The 15,701-nt window shown below is 36.0% G+C and overlaps 1 protein-coding gene across 1 annotated transcript in view; it reads left to right on the top strand.

The window, feature by feature from the left end:
- CAMKMT (calmodulin-lysine N-methyltransferase) overlaps window positions 1-15,701 on the top strand; it is a 221,479-nt gene that overhangs the window by 2,044 nt on the left and 203,734 nt on the right. The window contains exons 2-3 of the mRNA XM_055725585.1: window positions 3,710-3,876; window positions 13,298-13,362. Of these exons, the coding sequence (XP_055581560.1) occupies window positions 3,710-3,876; window positions 13,298-13,362 (232 nt within the window). The remainder of the gene's footprint in view (window positions 1-3,709; window positions 3,877-13,297; window positions 13,363-15,701) is intronic.

Raw genomic sequence — 15,701 nt, 5'->3', positions numbered from 1 at the left:
TGCCCTGAAATCTGAAAGCTTTATATATTTATTCTGGCTGTTACCTTTCTCTTGCTCTTCTTGTCACAGAAGTCTTGCTAACCTGCTAATGTACTTTAGCTTCCAGAATTGAAACATAAAAGCTAAAGTAAGGACAGAGCAGTGGTCTATTATTTATTTGTTTCCCTGAACAGAAGTTCAAAACAATTTTTCTTTTCTTCCTGCTCCTTTCTCTGTGAAAGGTGGCTGTGCTCTGTATCTTTTTGTTTTTGTTAGTCTTAAGTTTGTAAATTGTTTACAGTTAAATAAAACAGTTTAGTAAATAAACTATTTGTACAAATAAATAATGCACAGTCCTACTGATGGTATTCAGAGATGAGATAGTTATAGATTATGCTGTAGTTAATTATGTAGAAGCTTTCTTGCATGCATAAAATAACACGTTACAGTCAGTGCCATAGAACTGAGCAGAGGTTTATAAGCTCTTTAAGTTACTGAATTTGGCTTTTAGTGCAGCTAGGCCATACACAATGAGATACCCAAGCAAATATATGGAATTTCAGGTGACTGCCTTTGTCCATATGTTGTTTGGGTTCAGCTGGGGTTTTTTTGTAGTTGTTGGTTTGGGGTTTTTTTTGAAGAGAGTTCAAACATCTTTAGGTTTTATAGGGAGTCCTAAATGTGGTCCTGATATTGTGCTTAAATACCAAGAGCTCTGCAACTGAGATCTGTGGTAATGTTTTACTAGAATCTTTCTAAAACAGGAGGCAGTTTGGTGATACATTTTTTTTAATGTCTTGTGTGTTAATGAAGAAAGAATTGCCTTAGAATTCTATATTGCTAAGTGAAGTTAGAGAGGAAAGAAAATGCAAGTTCGAGAGAGGGAAAACGGCAAGGCAGAAGTGTGAGCTTGCATTGTTTGAAGGCTTTTTGTCATCATTCTTGGTATTTTTTTCTTTTAAGGAACCTATTTTTTGGAAGAGAATCTTTCATTACAGAACATAAAGTATTATTTATTGAGGTACTATGTGTGACCTGTGTACAAGCTCAGTGCTTGTGTACACCTGTAAAGATCTTGTGTAGAAGATACAACCTTTCCATACCAAAAGAAGATCTTGAAGAGAATGAAACAAGGCGTCTGGATTTTTTTTTTTTTTAATAAAAATACATAGAGGAACTTAGCTGAAAGTTACTGAGGGAGAAGATGAAGAGGCCACCAGCTCCAACCACAGTAGTGTCCGGTGATTCCTTCCCCACCATAGTTCTTCCTCTTTGCTATCCCTAAAGCCAGGAATTGTGTCTATTCTACTGAGAAGCCTTTAGCTTGCTTTCATATAGGCTACTGCTTTTATAGGCCCCTGGGAAATGTTCATTTATAATGGCAATGTGCAGGACGTTAGGGAGCTTTACCTTCATTGGAATGGCATCATGAAAATAGAGAAGACTATCTTTCAGCCTCTTCAAAACAGTGTTAGGAGTTTAGATAGGTTTGTCACCTTCTGTTTTTTATCAGTGGATTATACTATAACAGCAGTATAACTTTGTAGTTTGTAGCACAATTGTGATGCTTTTAGAAACTGACTTGAGGAAAAAAACCAACTGTGATCCTTCTGTAAAAATACAGAGTTAGGTATAAATAATGTAACATATTCTTCCTTTGTGCTCCATCTTTTGTTATACTTAGGTTTTTAAAAGATTTGACCTGCTGTTGTAATTTTCAGATCTTAGAGCACTTGGTTCAAGTTTGAGGCTCTGGGAGAAATGTTCTTTTGAGCACTCAAATGCTCATGAGATTTTCTGCTAACCTAGAGAATTAATTTTTCAGAGTGGCTAGAAGACGTCTCTGTAGGACAGAAAACTATTGTCACTGCTGGATTTTTTTTTTCCCCTGTTAGTAGTAGCTTGCCTTTCCCTTAAAAAGCCCCCAAACAAACACAAATGTCTGAAAATTGGGTCTTCATGGTTTTCTTTAGTTTTCAAGATGGTCCATTCTGTTTCCAGGCATGCCACTATTACATGAAGATCTTAATTCTGCTAGTTTTTAAATTTAGTTCTCCTGTTTTGATGTTTTTGTGATTTTCTTCATGTGTATATATTTCTCATGTGTTATGGAAGTAGAAGAAATAGTGGACAGCACAGAGACATTTTTAATACTTTGATGAAAGTGCCTCGGCCTTTTGTATGCTGAGACCTGCTGATGGAAACAGATCCAAAAGCAGCAAGCCTGATGCATCAGACCTGCTGTTAGAAACTATAGCAGCATGGCGAATACAATTGCTTTGCTCACATATGTAATATTTCCAAGTATCCTGCAAAATAATAGGACGTGGCACCAAACTGTAAGGCTGCTGAATGTGAATGCATTTCCAGTTAAAGCATGTTGACAAAGGTTGGGTGCAGCAAAGAAATCACTGACCTGCTATTTTGTTGTATGCATCCTGTATGCAAAGTTTCTGGTTCAGGTTTCATAATTCTGGAGAGCTATTTCTCATTTTACTTCAGATTTATCTTTAGTTGGCAAAAACCTTTAAATTGTAGCACCATCCTACTCAATGGAGCTATTCCTTTCAGCTCACCCAATTTATAGCCATGAGTTTATTTTCTGTTCTTTTTTTTTTTTTTTTTTTTCATCACTTTGGACTGCATGTGGACCTTAATTTTAAAAATGCAATGGAAATTATTTATGTATTCTGTCCAATGTTAGGAGAAAGAAGTTAAACCAAGGGCATCTTTCCATCCACATTATTGACCTAAAGAATAAACCTTTTTGTCTGGCAGAGAAATGCTAGTTGTCTTCTGTGCAATGATACAGCTCAAACAGGCTGGGTGCCAGGTTTTCCTGTATGGAGGAGCCCTAAAGATGGCTGAGTGCAACAGACTATGCAGGACAGAGCATCCATGTTTTTACTTTCTAGAATAAGTGTGTTAATAATTTAAAAAAATGCAATCAGCCACATTCTGACTCTGCCACTGCCTTGAATTCTTTAGTCTCTTAGCACTGAACTTGGTTCTCTTTATGTTTTGGGGCTCACGTAAAGGTTGGCTTAATGCATCAGTCCCCTTATGGGGGCCTGGTAGGGGAATATGCAGTTGTGACATCTGAAAATCAGAGCCCTGGGACTGGTAGCAAGTTTCTCAACTCAAACAAGTTTGGCAGCAATTCTGCAAGTGTGCAGCAGTAGACTTCTAGGCTAGGAAGTAGCCTAACTGGCAAACACATATCACTCAGGCACCTGAAGATAATATTTTGGGTTAGTCATTTACATTCTACAGAAGATACGCTTGTGCTTTTTTTTTTTTTTTTTTAATATATATATCTATAGAGACAATGGGTGGCACAGAAATTGCTTGGTGAGGGCACTGCTTGGTCTGTGAAACTTTCATGGTGATGATGATGGGAGGATAGGGGAGAACCCGACTTGCCTCTAATCCTGCTGTGGGTTTGCTGGAGCAAGGGTTAAAAAAGCAACTTTGTGTACTTCTGTACACAGTACATTTGCTTTACAGTTATTGAGACATAAATTGATAACCCATTCTCTTGACCCCTATCATCGATACCACTGTTATTTTTGTCAGGCTTTGACATACTTGGACTAGTTATTTATAACTATGAGCTGATAGCATAGCTATTATGGTTCATTCCAGACTGGCCTCTTTAGTTAAATAAGCCTGTGTTTGTTCTTTCTTGAAAGTTTTATTCTTAATGTTTAATTTGTTCTTCATTTCAAAGGTTCTGAAGAAAAAACACTTGAAAGATGTGCATCTCCAACAAGTGTCTGTAAGAAGGTTCACATCGTTCAATCTCTTTTCAATAGAAGACCAGAATACAGAAGAGGAAACTGGGACCTGGGTTCAGTATAAAAGCATCTTTTATCCTGAGTATAGTGTGACCTTAAGGTAACCATTATTTAAGTTTTAAGTACTTCCTAAGATCTTGTACAAGCCTCAAATATCAAACTCATTAGTCATTCTTCCAGTGTTTTGTATAACTAGGGCATAATTTACAAATAAACTGTTAGATGTTATTTTTAGTTGTTTGTTACAGTAAGCAGTGTGTCGGGGGTGTGTGTGTCAGTATATTTCACTGAAGTGGCAGAGCTTGAATGAAAATACTGATGATTGTACCTGTAACAATGCAAATATGAGCATTTATTTTATATTTCTAATACCTTTCTTTTTTGACATCCCTCAGATATAAATAGGATGTTAAAAAACTGAACACATTTACTTATAGACTTAATAAAAAAATTAATGGCATGATGTTATTCATAAAGTTCTAGAAGCTTTTTGGTAGTGATCAATATTTTGTTCAGTTTTCTTCTTAATATTTTTTTTAAAATTCAATGATAATTTGAAAGCCAATTTACAAAACAAAAGGATAAAAAACTTCCTCTTCCTACTGAAATGATTTATACCTAGTGAAGAAATCTGTTTTATATTAAAGCAGGTAAAGCAAATGAAGACACTTGCATTTAAATAAAACCAACAAACAAAAGACCAAACAAAAACCACACAAAACCAAAACCTCCCCAAAACCTGAAAATCCGTCAAAAACCCTCTGAAGGAGTGTTAATGAATTCTCAGTGGCATTAGCGAAACAGAAATGTTTAAAGCTCCCATTCATTACTGTGTGGATTTTTGTGGGTGTTTTTTTGTGTGTCCCCCACCCCCTCCACCCCCTCCACCCCCTCCACCCCCTCCACCCCCTCCTGCTTTGGTCTCCTTTGCCTTGTTCAGTTTTGTAGGTATCTGTAACTTTGTTTTGCTTCAACAAGTATTGGGACAGTAACTTGAGCATCCCTGAACTGATAGTTGTTTTGCAGCCTCTAATTAGCCCTGCTGAGCATGTAGGATTTTGCGTTTTGTGAACAGTGTAGGATATTGTGAAGAGGCTGTCTCTGAAACTGTAAAATGCATTTTTATTTAACTGGGACCTTTAAATCAAAGTCAGTCTTAGAAACTAAGTTCTAACACAAACAAGTAACCATCATTAATTGTGACATTTTTGCAAGGTTATAAACCAAACCAAAACAAAACCTAGCCCCATAACACTACATGCAGGTTGACTTAAATTTGCATCTGGGTATAAAGTCAAATACGAAATTGTTTAGTACTCTACAAAGCTTTAATTTGCCATTTTCTAAACTTACACTTACTGGTGCTAAAAGGCTGCAAAAGAAAAATTCCAATGGAAAATGCTGCCCATTTATAATAGGGTTAGGTACAGTCTTTTTTCTGCATACGGACTTTTCCTGTGAACTGCTGGGGAATGCTATGGATTCATCCAGATGCCCACAACCTACTTAATCTCTTTGTGCAGTGTCTCTGTTCCTTGGTTTTAGGTCTTCAGAGGCACACTGGTAATAGAAAATGTAAGGTATTCAGGTAGAATTTAGGCTGAGGAAGTCTGCAATCCTTTACACTGCGGTCCTGAACTACTTCGTTCAGTCTCCTTAGTTCACCATCATGGTTTGCAACACTCAGTGTCACTTACTTGTTTTACTAGTTACAGGAGTTTCAAGGTAGGAGATGAGCTGGGGTTCCCCTATGCTGGCACACAAAAGCCAAGGGAATGTCAGGCTGATCTTGCTCTGACATGTGATATTTGTGTACTTCTGTTTCCATCACTTCCCATGTCATTTTATTTGGTATTGTTCATTTGGCTAATAGTAGCTTCATTGATATTAGGACATAGCGCAAACTGTAGGCTGTAAAGAAGCATGTTTGGTTTTACATGATTATATTACGTTCCGCTGAGCTTGGCCAATGGAAGTGCACAGTTGCTGTGCTAGAGCAGGCTCAGAGTGGGTTTCAAAAACTGTTGAGGAGAATAGGGACATTGTCTCCTGGTGGGGATTTTTATTTTTTCCCTGTATTTTGTACCTTTCCAGAAGATATTCAGTGATCTATAAAAATGACAATCACTGATTGGTTTAGGAGTAATAATCAGAACTCACTTCTAATAATCCTGTATTAAAATGTGTTCTCTCTATACTGAAGCAGTGGCAATAGATAGCATATACATACTATTTCAGAATACTGTGGATGGTGAAGAAGGGAGGGAGAAAATGCTCACCGTGTATTTTGCGAGGAACAAAGTATAAATACCTGCAACAAAATCTGCTTTACCTTGAGTCATATTAAATAAACTTTCTTCCCTGTTTTTGAAGAAGCAGTAATTTAAGGGGGTAAACCTAACAGTTTCATATGCATAACAGAACAAGAGTTTTCCTTGCTGAAACATGCTTATCCAGAAGTTAAGAAATCTTGGAGTACATGTTCCTAGATCTTTGAGAACTTGATCATGTTGTGGAAACTTAAGGATCCTCTCAATGTCTGACAGTCTTCCCTTCACTTGTCTCCTCCCGTTGGCAACATATTAATTACAATAATTTTCATAAATAAAAACAATTTTAATAAGATAACAAGAACATATTATTGGCATCTTGTTAACAAGAACATCAGTCAGGTAAACCCAGCACAGTGTTCTTGAGTAGGAGAGCCTTTTATATGCCTTTTCGTCAGGAAAAAATAATGTTCCTATGGCCCCTCTAAAATCTTGACAAAAGTGGTTTTGAATTTTCATCTACATATATTTTCCTTATGCATTAACATCTTCTTGGGAAAGCTCATTGCATATGTTGGATGTTAAAAAGGTTGTCAGCTAATACCTTGACAAGACTAAATGCTTAAGAAAGTTCATAAGGTTGTTAGTAGCTTTTGGCAAAGAGTATAAAGGTCAAGCTATATCAGTTCAAGGGCTATCAAAACTGATCAAATTGTATATTCAGATATGCTATGACCTAGCTGGAATCACTGCTCTACAGGGACTTGGGGACCAGTTTGTTAGGCAAATAGGAGCTTTGGTAGGAAACAACCAGTCAGGTGCATGCATGCTTTTTTGAACTTCTCAGTGCAGCTTGTTTTAGTAAGCTGCTATTTCTCTAACCAAATTCAGATTGGATTCACATTTGAGAAAGAAGAGTTTACACCATGGTTTTCTGTCACTAGTTTATTTTTAGAATCAGTCTTAAATCTTCCAAAGCAGGAAGCCAGAAGCACCAATATAAAGCAATTTTTGCTTGAAAAATTTAAGCAGGTTTTATGCGTCATTTTGACTAGATCCTTAAAGTGACAAGATCATTGACTCACTTTAAAAATCCCCGGAACTCTTCTGGTTAAACAGTGATCTCTAGTGTGCTTAATGAAATGTAGATTCACAATACATGGTAGAAGCTGGTCTCTTGAAGTTCTACAGGTACTAAGGTGGTTCATAGTAGCTCTGGGGTATGAAAAGGAGTGTTTGATGAGTGTGACTTTTGTTAGCAGTGAAAGCTGTGTCAAAATGAAATTTCCTGTGTTATAATCTAGAATTTAGTTTGATTAGTCTAGTCTCATTTGGATTTGTACCATATTTGAGGCTTCTACACATATATCCTTGTCTTGATGATATGAATTGTGTGGCTACATATATGAATTTGCTCTCTAGTCTTCTTTGTAATTAATGTTAATTAAAAAATAATTCCCTGCATTGACAGGAAGTCAGTCTGTGAATCAGGCTGAATATCTAGGGCAGTCTAACATGGAGAATGGAGACATGTTCCATCCAGACTAGAATCTTGCTGCAGTTTTCACATTCAGATTTGGATACAGGAAACTGAAGTAATCTAGTCTACAGGTGAAAAACAGAAACCTCATTTTTAGTTAAATTTCTTGCAAGCTTGAAGTGTAAAAAGGTATCTTTCATTACAGATATCATCTGGCCTTCTGGGTCTTCTCTCCATTAAAAATATGATTTTATTCATAAAACTTCCATGTTTATTAGTTAGCCTTGTTCAAGTTCTTTTTAACTTTGGGGGTGTTTAACTTTGCTGTTAAAAAAATACGCATGCACTAAGTATGTGTTTTCTTGGTGATAGGAAGATATATAGAGTATTTTAAAATTCCTATTTAATACTGCATTTCTAAATCCTTCTATTTTTAGTCAGAAATGTGCTTTCAAATTTTGTATGAATAGTTTTAGCAATGAAGTGATTATAGATCATAAAGATGCTGTGTCTCACTGTGGAGATGGCATCTGTCTTTTAGACAGGAAAATTATTCTTTTATTAGAGTTAAAAAAGGAGCAATCAATATCTTCAGATTTTCTATTTCAGGATATGGATTTACTTTAAAATTGTAGGCTCATTTTAAGCAATTAGAGAAGAAATAAGTTATTTCTGTGGTAAAATATTTGCTGTTGATCAGTCTTTTGATGTTTCAAATACGGAAATGCAGAACTGAAAAGAACGATGTCAGCAGCTTATGGGAAGGGTTAAATCTTTGTAAGGAGTGTTAAGTGTTCTCTGCAAGATGTCATGCCTTTGTTCTGAATGTGAATGAACCTTTAGATGAAAATATGAAAGAAATTACTGGTTGGTTCTAGACCTTTGGTTTAGAAATGAGAAGCGTGTCATTTGTCTGTGGCAAGTAGTATATTAGAAGGTGGTTTAGAAGTGAATTCCATTGGCTATTGCTATAGAATATTTCTGCTAATAACATTTTGAAGTTTTTAGGGATTTTTATTTTAGGGATAGACAGAAAAATGAAGGGAAGAAGATTTTAAAGAATTTTGCCTACCCCTTATGGATAATTTATGTGGATGTTCTCTTTATTGTGTGCTAAGAGACAGTATGTGGATTTAGCAGCATAAAGGCTTGGACACAGAAGGGGGAAATAGGTGAAATGTGGTTTGGCAACTTATTTCTTTAGTTCACCAATCAAGCTATGACTGTTTCATCATATTGCCCAAGAAGTGTATTTGTAAAAAGAATTTGTAGTCAAAGCTGTCATTGTTTTGATTTCTTACCAAATTAAGCTGTGATCATGAACAGGCATGAAACTGGAGTTCTCTTATTTTGCTATACTCTGGCCCAGAAAAAGCATCTGATAACAATGAAGTTTGCAGATAACTGAGATTCTTTCTGGGCCACAATAACATTTGATGGTGACACTCACTAAGCCTTTTTGTAAAGTACCCTTAGCAGTAACTTTTTTACCCTTATCCTGTTTTTCATTTTCTCCACAAATATTGTAGTTTTATTTTGTATCCATCTTAATAATGTATGGTGATGTGTTGTGGGTTGTTGGGTTTTTTCTTTTGAGTATTATATGGAAATGTGGTCTACCTTAATTTTTGTAGAATTTTTGAGTTTAGTATATGTATTTAGTTATTTGTAATATTTTTCTTCATTCAGTTGAAGAGTAATATAAAAGAAGAGAAGGGACTTAGATCTGTTTCATTATGGTTGATGAAAAGCATACGTTAATAGGGAGCTACTGAAAGATTATTATAATTCTACTGTCTGTAGCTATTTATAAATACATGTGAAAGTCTGCCATTTGTGTTGCCTGAATTGGAGAGGAAGGAACATAAATATATATTTCAAAGATCTCTCCTCTCTTTCTCTGACACTTTATACAGCCAAAGTTGATTTATTCATAGTCCAGAGCAAGGAATTTTGCTTTGCTTTGTATCAGGAGAAACATGAGTTAAATTAGTTTATCATTCATAGGTTTGTCTTCTATAACTCACTACCTCAGCCACAGAAATAACTGCGTATTGTACCTTGAAGACTTATTATAAGAACACTGTAGATCAGATTAACCGTGCTGGTCTGAAATTCACTTATTTCATGATGCTTACCCATGTGTGTTTGCAGTACTTTGCTGATCTCCACAATCACAGCTTTGAACTTCTTTGAAGTTCTTAGAACTGTACAGCATGCATGACATGTTCCAAAGCACTAAATACTACTGCTTTTCTGTATCTTGAGATGCCTATGGAAATTTATGGGAATTTTGGAGTTAGGATTTAACCACAAGCTTCTGTGATTCCTTTCCTTGACTTTCATAATTCAGACTGCATGACACTTAAAACTCGGGGAGTTTGAAAGATGTACTGTGGAAGGCTGTGATTATGACAGGCATTCATAGAAGAAGGTGTGACATGCATGGGCAGTTTTCTCTGGGCTTGGTAATGGAGAAGCAGCTGCTGGGCAGGTGTATGCAAAGCAGTGGATCCCAAACTAGAAGCTGTGGGTTTTAGGTGCAGGACTGAGTAGGATGATACTTACAACAGAATTTGGGTTAGAGAATACCTGTATTTACAAGTGTGTGTAACTTTTAGTCTGCAGATCAGGTCTGTGATGGAAAAAGAGTTGGAGAGCAGCTATTGCTGCGTTTGTACAAATACAGTCCTCCAAATAGAGAAGCATGGCTGTTGCTGCTTGGAAGTGTGTTGCCCTGAGCTCTCCCTTTCACAAGCAGATCAACTGTTGGCACATTGTTCTCCTCAGCCCTAAAACTTGTCTGCAATGGAAGTTATGCTCAATTCTGCACTGTTTGGGTTCCCTAACTGTTAAGTAGTTACCAGTGGAATTTAAATGCCTCTTCTTTAGTCTGGTGTTGGGAGAAAAAGCTTTATCAGTGGGAAGAGGTATTTTCCCATCATGCTAATTGACTTTAGAACATTCACTGTTACAAATGTGGAGTAGTCTTAAAATAGTCCATAATGATAATATAGTTAAGACCTGAGATGTGATTTTTTTGGAGGAAATGAGAGTGGATTTGCTATCCACATCACTGTTCAGATAATGGCTACTCCTCTCATTCTAGGAGGTTGACCTTGCTCTCTGCTTTTGTTTAGTGATGATTTCATAAGCTGATCAGACTAAAGAAAGCAGCTGTTAAATTTAGACCCTGCCCTGTTTCATGATGAGTGTGGAGCGGGCACCTGGAAGACTGAGGAGAAGGGGAGGTCCCTTACAGGAGAGTTGGATACTTCTCATCATTAAATTATGGCTTATGTCTGTGCTTGCCATGAATATTTGTTAAGGCAAGAAAGAGATTAAGATAGTTAGAGAAGAAACCCTGAATGTCTCAGGCAGCCAAAAAAGGGGGTTAGTGCAAAATGCCTCCAGTGGCCAAGAGAGTAAATGTTGGGGTGTGCTGTTGTTTGTACTTGGATGCCACAGGCTTTCAGCCACTAAATACATGTAAGAATATGTTTAGAAATTTGTGTGTGTTGATTTTAGTTATGGAAAAGAATGTTTTATAAGCAGAGGATCCTTAATGAAAACTGAGCGTACCAAAAATAATAATGTAGATTAAGAACATTTGTTATGTTAAACAAAACATCACCAAAATTTCAGGACAACCTTAAAACCAGTAAGTGTGTGGCATCTATCTGTTGTGGCATCTTAGCTTATCCTTCAGGCTCGGAGGTGTCCACTTCTCACCTCCAATTGCAAACCATTATTTTAGAAACAGCCTGAAATTTGGTTTAGTGATAATTTTAAGGCCAGTGCTATGGTTGTATAATTTCTTTCTTTTGCCTTTGTCTACCTTTTGACCCTGAAGTATATAGATTGTATTCTTCTCTAGACCAGGGCACTACACTTCTGGTTTTCTTTCTTCATAGCATTCTGTTGAACTACAGGTACTGGATTGCTAAATTGTTCATCCTCACCTTTGTTTGCTTCGCTTGAAGGCTTGCATGATAAATCTCCTTTATATATATATGGACTATATACATAAAGAAATTGAGGTGGGGGGGACACCAAACCAAACCATGTTATTCGAGGACTAATCTACATGCCAACCGAGATTAAAATATTTCTGTACTTTCTCAGCATCTCCCTGCCCCCTCTCCCCCATCTTACATTCATTTGGAGATGAGACATTCACAGCTGTCTGAGAGACCCTAACTGTGTCAGACACATGCAGTTATGGAGTTTGTAGGATGCTGAGGAGTCAGCAGGGGACAGTTTAAAGGGCAGCTCTGTGGTTGGCAGAACTACTGATCCTATCCGCTTTCTTGTCACTTCCTTTGAATTAACTGTTTTGCATCAGTTGTCCAATCTGATTGAAAACAAACTTGTCAAAAAAAGAAGAAAAAAATGCATTTTAAGACCACACGATCCATCAGAAATCTTGTAGGCTTCAACTGCACCTAAGGGGTGTATTCTTGGTTTGTTTTTAAGTAGCTGGAAGAAGAGCTGTAATGTCCAGTTGAATCTTTTGTAACATCTTTCATATGTTTTATTGCACTTGTTTATGAGCTTATTTCAATTTGTTAACTTGGTTTCCATTTGATTTTCATTTTTTTGTAACAATTAGTCTAGTTGCTATTTGGTGTTTCTTGAAATTTAACATGTAAATGTTTGTTTAATGCTTATGCTTATCAGAAGCTATAAATAGCGTTTTTTTAAACTATAAATATACAATTACATATTTGCAAAAAGCTTGATTTTTTTTTTTCTTTCATTCTTACAACAGCCTTCCTTCAGGAAAGAAAAGCTGAGAGAAAGAGAACTAATTCTGTAGATGCTAAAATTGTTGGGTTTCATCCATCTTTTCAGTGATTCAAATTAGCATGTTTCTAAACAGCCTTAGATGCTATATTTGAAACATTATTAAAATACTGTATTTTTGTATTTTACTGCCTTGCTGAATTATTTTTAGATTTTAAAATATATTTGTGAAACAGCTATGTGATCTGATTGTTGTAAAGTGTAACATATTTTTTTTATTTTGTTCATTTTGGGCCTAAATTAGCTTGGAATAATTAAAAAACTTTTAGTTGTTTTTTTGTGTGTGTGAATCCAGCTAGCCTGACATTTATAGCATTTAGAGGAAGCTTCTTGGGAAAATTTTTATTCAATTTTGGTGCATGTTCTTTCTGCTGCTGTCAGTGTTTTGCTCGTTGTGTTCTAAAATTTGCAGTTGGTATGTGAAATTCAGTTAATTAATTTATTATCCCCAGTTTTGAATGTTTATTTCGCTTGGGTTATGCAAATGTAAAACCAAAGAAAATGCAGTTCACTGAACACATTAATCAGTTTCATTGTTCACATTAATTAAATGAAGTGTTCTTGATTTTGTGGGAGAGAATAGGAATGTGTGTACAGCTGCTGTTCAAACAGTCCTCTGTTTTTTCCTCTTCAAAGAAATTGCTTCAGCAAAATTCTTGCTTTCCTACATGTGACTCCCACAACTAAACAAAAATTGATGCATTTTGGAAATGTTTTTGTTTTGATTAAAGTATTAGTTTCTGAGAAACATGTTCCTGGTTTTCAGTGATGGAACTTTGAAAGCTAGTGATTGTCCTCTTGTTTTCCCCCTGGTGGCTACTGTAGTGCCTGTTGGCTACTTTGTGAAAGGGGTTTGTGAGAAGTGAAGGCATGCAGTGAACCTCTTTTCTGAAGAGGCAAGGTGGGTTTGGGGGTTTTTTTATTGTTTATATGTTGGTAAAGTCACTATTTATGTTTTGTTCCAGATTTCACACTGGAGTCTTAAATGTTAAAGATGTTCTTACAAGTTTTGACAACACGGGGAATGTCTGTAAGTCATTAATTTAAGTACAGTACTATATTGATAGAAGTCTTAATTGTATCAGTATAAAATATTGCTGTTTGAGCCTCCAGTAACCATTTCATTTAGCTGAGAAACACCATCATTGTGGTCAGAGATACAGACCTACCTACCATAGCATTTTATGTGTTGCACTGTTTCATGTAGCACAGTTGTTTGTATGGATAAACCCTGAAGACGTCCCAGTGCAGGTTATTTTTGGTTCTGTGACTGCAGCAGGAACATTAGAGCAGCTGAACTGGGTTGGACAAAAAATTAGTTTAGGCCATTGATTTGCTGGCCAGTGGCCAGCAGTGGCTGAGGAACAACAGTGCAAGAACACAGGAAACAAATGATGATACTTCTGGCTTGGAGAGGGCAAACTTAAACCAGAGAAAAACAAAAGAAAAACACAGTCAAATTGTGAAATTCCTCCCCACATAGTGTTTTGGATCCTAGAACACGACATGAATTCAAAGAGCAAAGGGGAAAAAATTGTGCAAGAAAAAGTCGCTATGGCTATTAAATATAAAGATGTCGCTTACTGCTTAGGACATGCTGGATGTTAGGAGAATTAATGGGACAGTAGGATGATGTGTTTGCCCTGATCTTTCACACTTTTCTGAGCATCAGTTACTGGCCACATAACCTGAGACAAGATGAGCCAGCCATAAGTGGACCTTCAATGTCTGACACACTATGGCTCTGCTTCAGTATACTTATTAATAAAATTATCTATGCTATTAATGGACTTGAATTATAAAATTGTGTTAGATCATGGAAAGGAAGCTGAGCAAAAATATTTAAATCTTTTTGATGTAATGATTAGTATTATATAATTAACATCTACAGATACAGATATACGTATAGTTATTTGATTATTGTGCCTTATTTTTCAGTCTGGCTTGTTTTCAAACAAGCAAACTGATAGAATAAGTTTGGGGGTGTCTTTGTAAATTTGTCAAATGTTCAAGAAATCACATATCTCTTCCTCCTTATCAAAGCAATGATGTAGAAACTGTTCTGATATGTGTTTCATCTCAAAACTCCAGTCTTATTATTCCAAAGCTATGTTTCAGTAAACATTGACTTTTCATTAGCAAAAAGGTCAATCTATTTAACAAACTTTCTCTTTCAAAAGGAAAAAAAGTGTTATAAACTATGTGCCCTCTTTTTTAAAATTTGCTAGCTTTCCTTCAGTTCTGAACATGGAAGGTATTTTGTATCAGGACCCCACAACTGCTTCAGGATATATTCTTTAACTGTTGACAAAGAGAAATATGTTCTCTGATCTCTGAATGAAAATTATATCTAGAGGATGTATGAATATCCAAGGTAATAATAATAAGGCTGAGAAAGAAAATTCACATTTGTAATTATGGTTGACAGCTACAGATGTAGGCATCACAAGCTGGAGGATAAAACCAGATTTAAGACATTTAGGATCTTGAAGAAAATGCTTTGCTTAAATTACAGGAGGCATTTAGAGAGATTTGATGTTGTAGATTCTCAGAATAGGAAGCAAGAGGGACTTTTATAACAAGTTACTTTGTTCTTATAAACTGTTCTCAATAAGGAAAAAAGTTAGGAAAAAAAATCCAAACTGGAGTTTTGCATCCAGAAAAAATACTGCTATACTAGTTCATTAGATAACATCTTCGTTATTTGGAACAGCAGAGAAAATACTTTGTGCGTGTGTGTCTAAAAGTGCTTCACATAGCAGATCAAGACAGTGTACCTTACATGGTAACATAATTTCTTAATCTTTGTTCTTTGTGTGAGTACTTAGATTGTGATCAGTCTACACACATTTCCTTGTTAACACAAATAATTTACTCTGCTAAAAGTTTTCAAATGTTTTCCTTTTTACAGATGTGCTTTCAGCTCTTCTGTTAACTTTTTTCAGTATTTCAGCTTTCTTATTGATTGCAGATGGTAGAACGAGGCATGCTCTAATAGGCACAATGCCAGTGCTAACACAGAAGTAATATGACATTTGTAAATCTTTTTACTGTTTCTCTGTATATACAAAGATTCACAGTTGACTTTTTGTGTTCAATATTGCTTTGAGGGTTCATGCTGTGCTATTCTGTACAGTGTTTGCCAAGTCATTTCCAGATTCGCTGCCTCTCCATTTTTAAATGTCTGTGTCTGTAAATGTCTGTCTGTATTGGTGTACATATTACTGATATATGCCCATTTTATTAAGCACTCTAGATTACACTCTGTTAGGGTAATTGTAAAATAGTTATCTTCTGGCAGCATGTCCTACTGGCTTAGAGTGTAATAATCATACTTTTTTGCTATCATCTGTATGAAGTAAATGTTCC

Source organism: Falco cherrug, chromosome 13 (genome assembly GCF_023634085.1).
Source record: "Falco cherrug isolate bFalChe1 chromosome 13, bFalChe1.pri, whole genome shotgun sequence".
NCBI classification, from domain to species: Eukaryota; Metazoa; Chordata; class Aves; order Falconiformes; family Falconidae; genus Falco; species Falco cherrug.
This window is presented reverse-complemented; position numbering and strand designations above follow the sequence as displayed.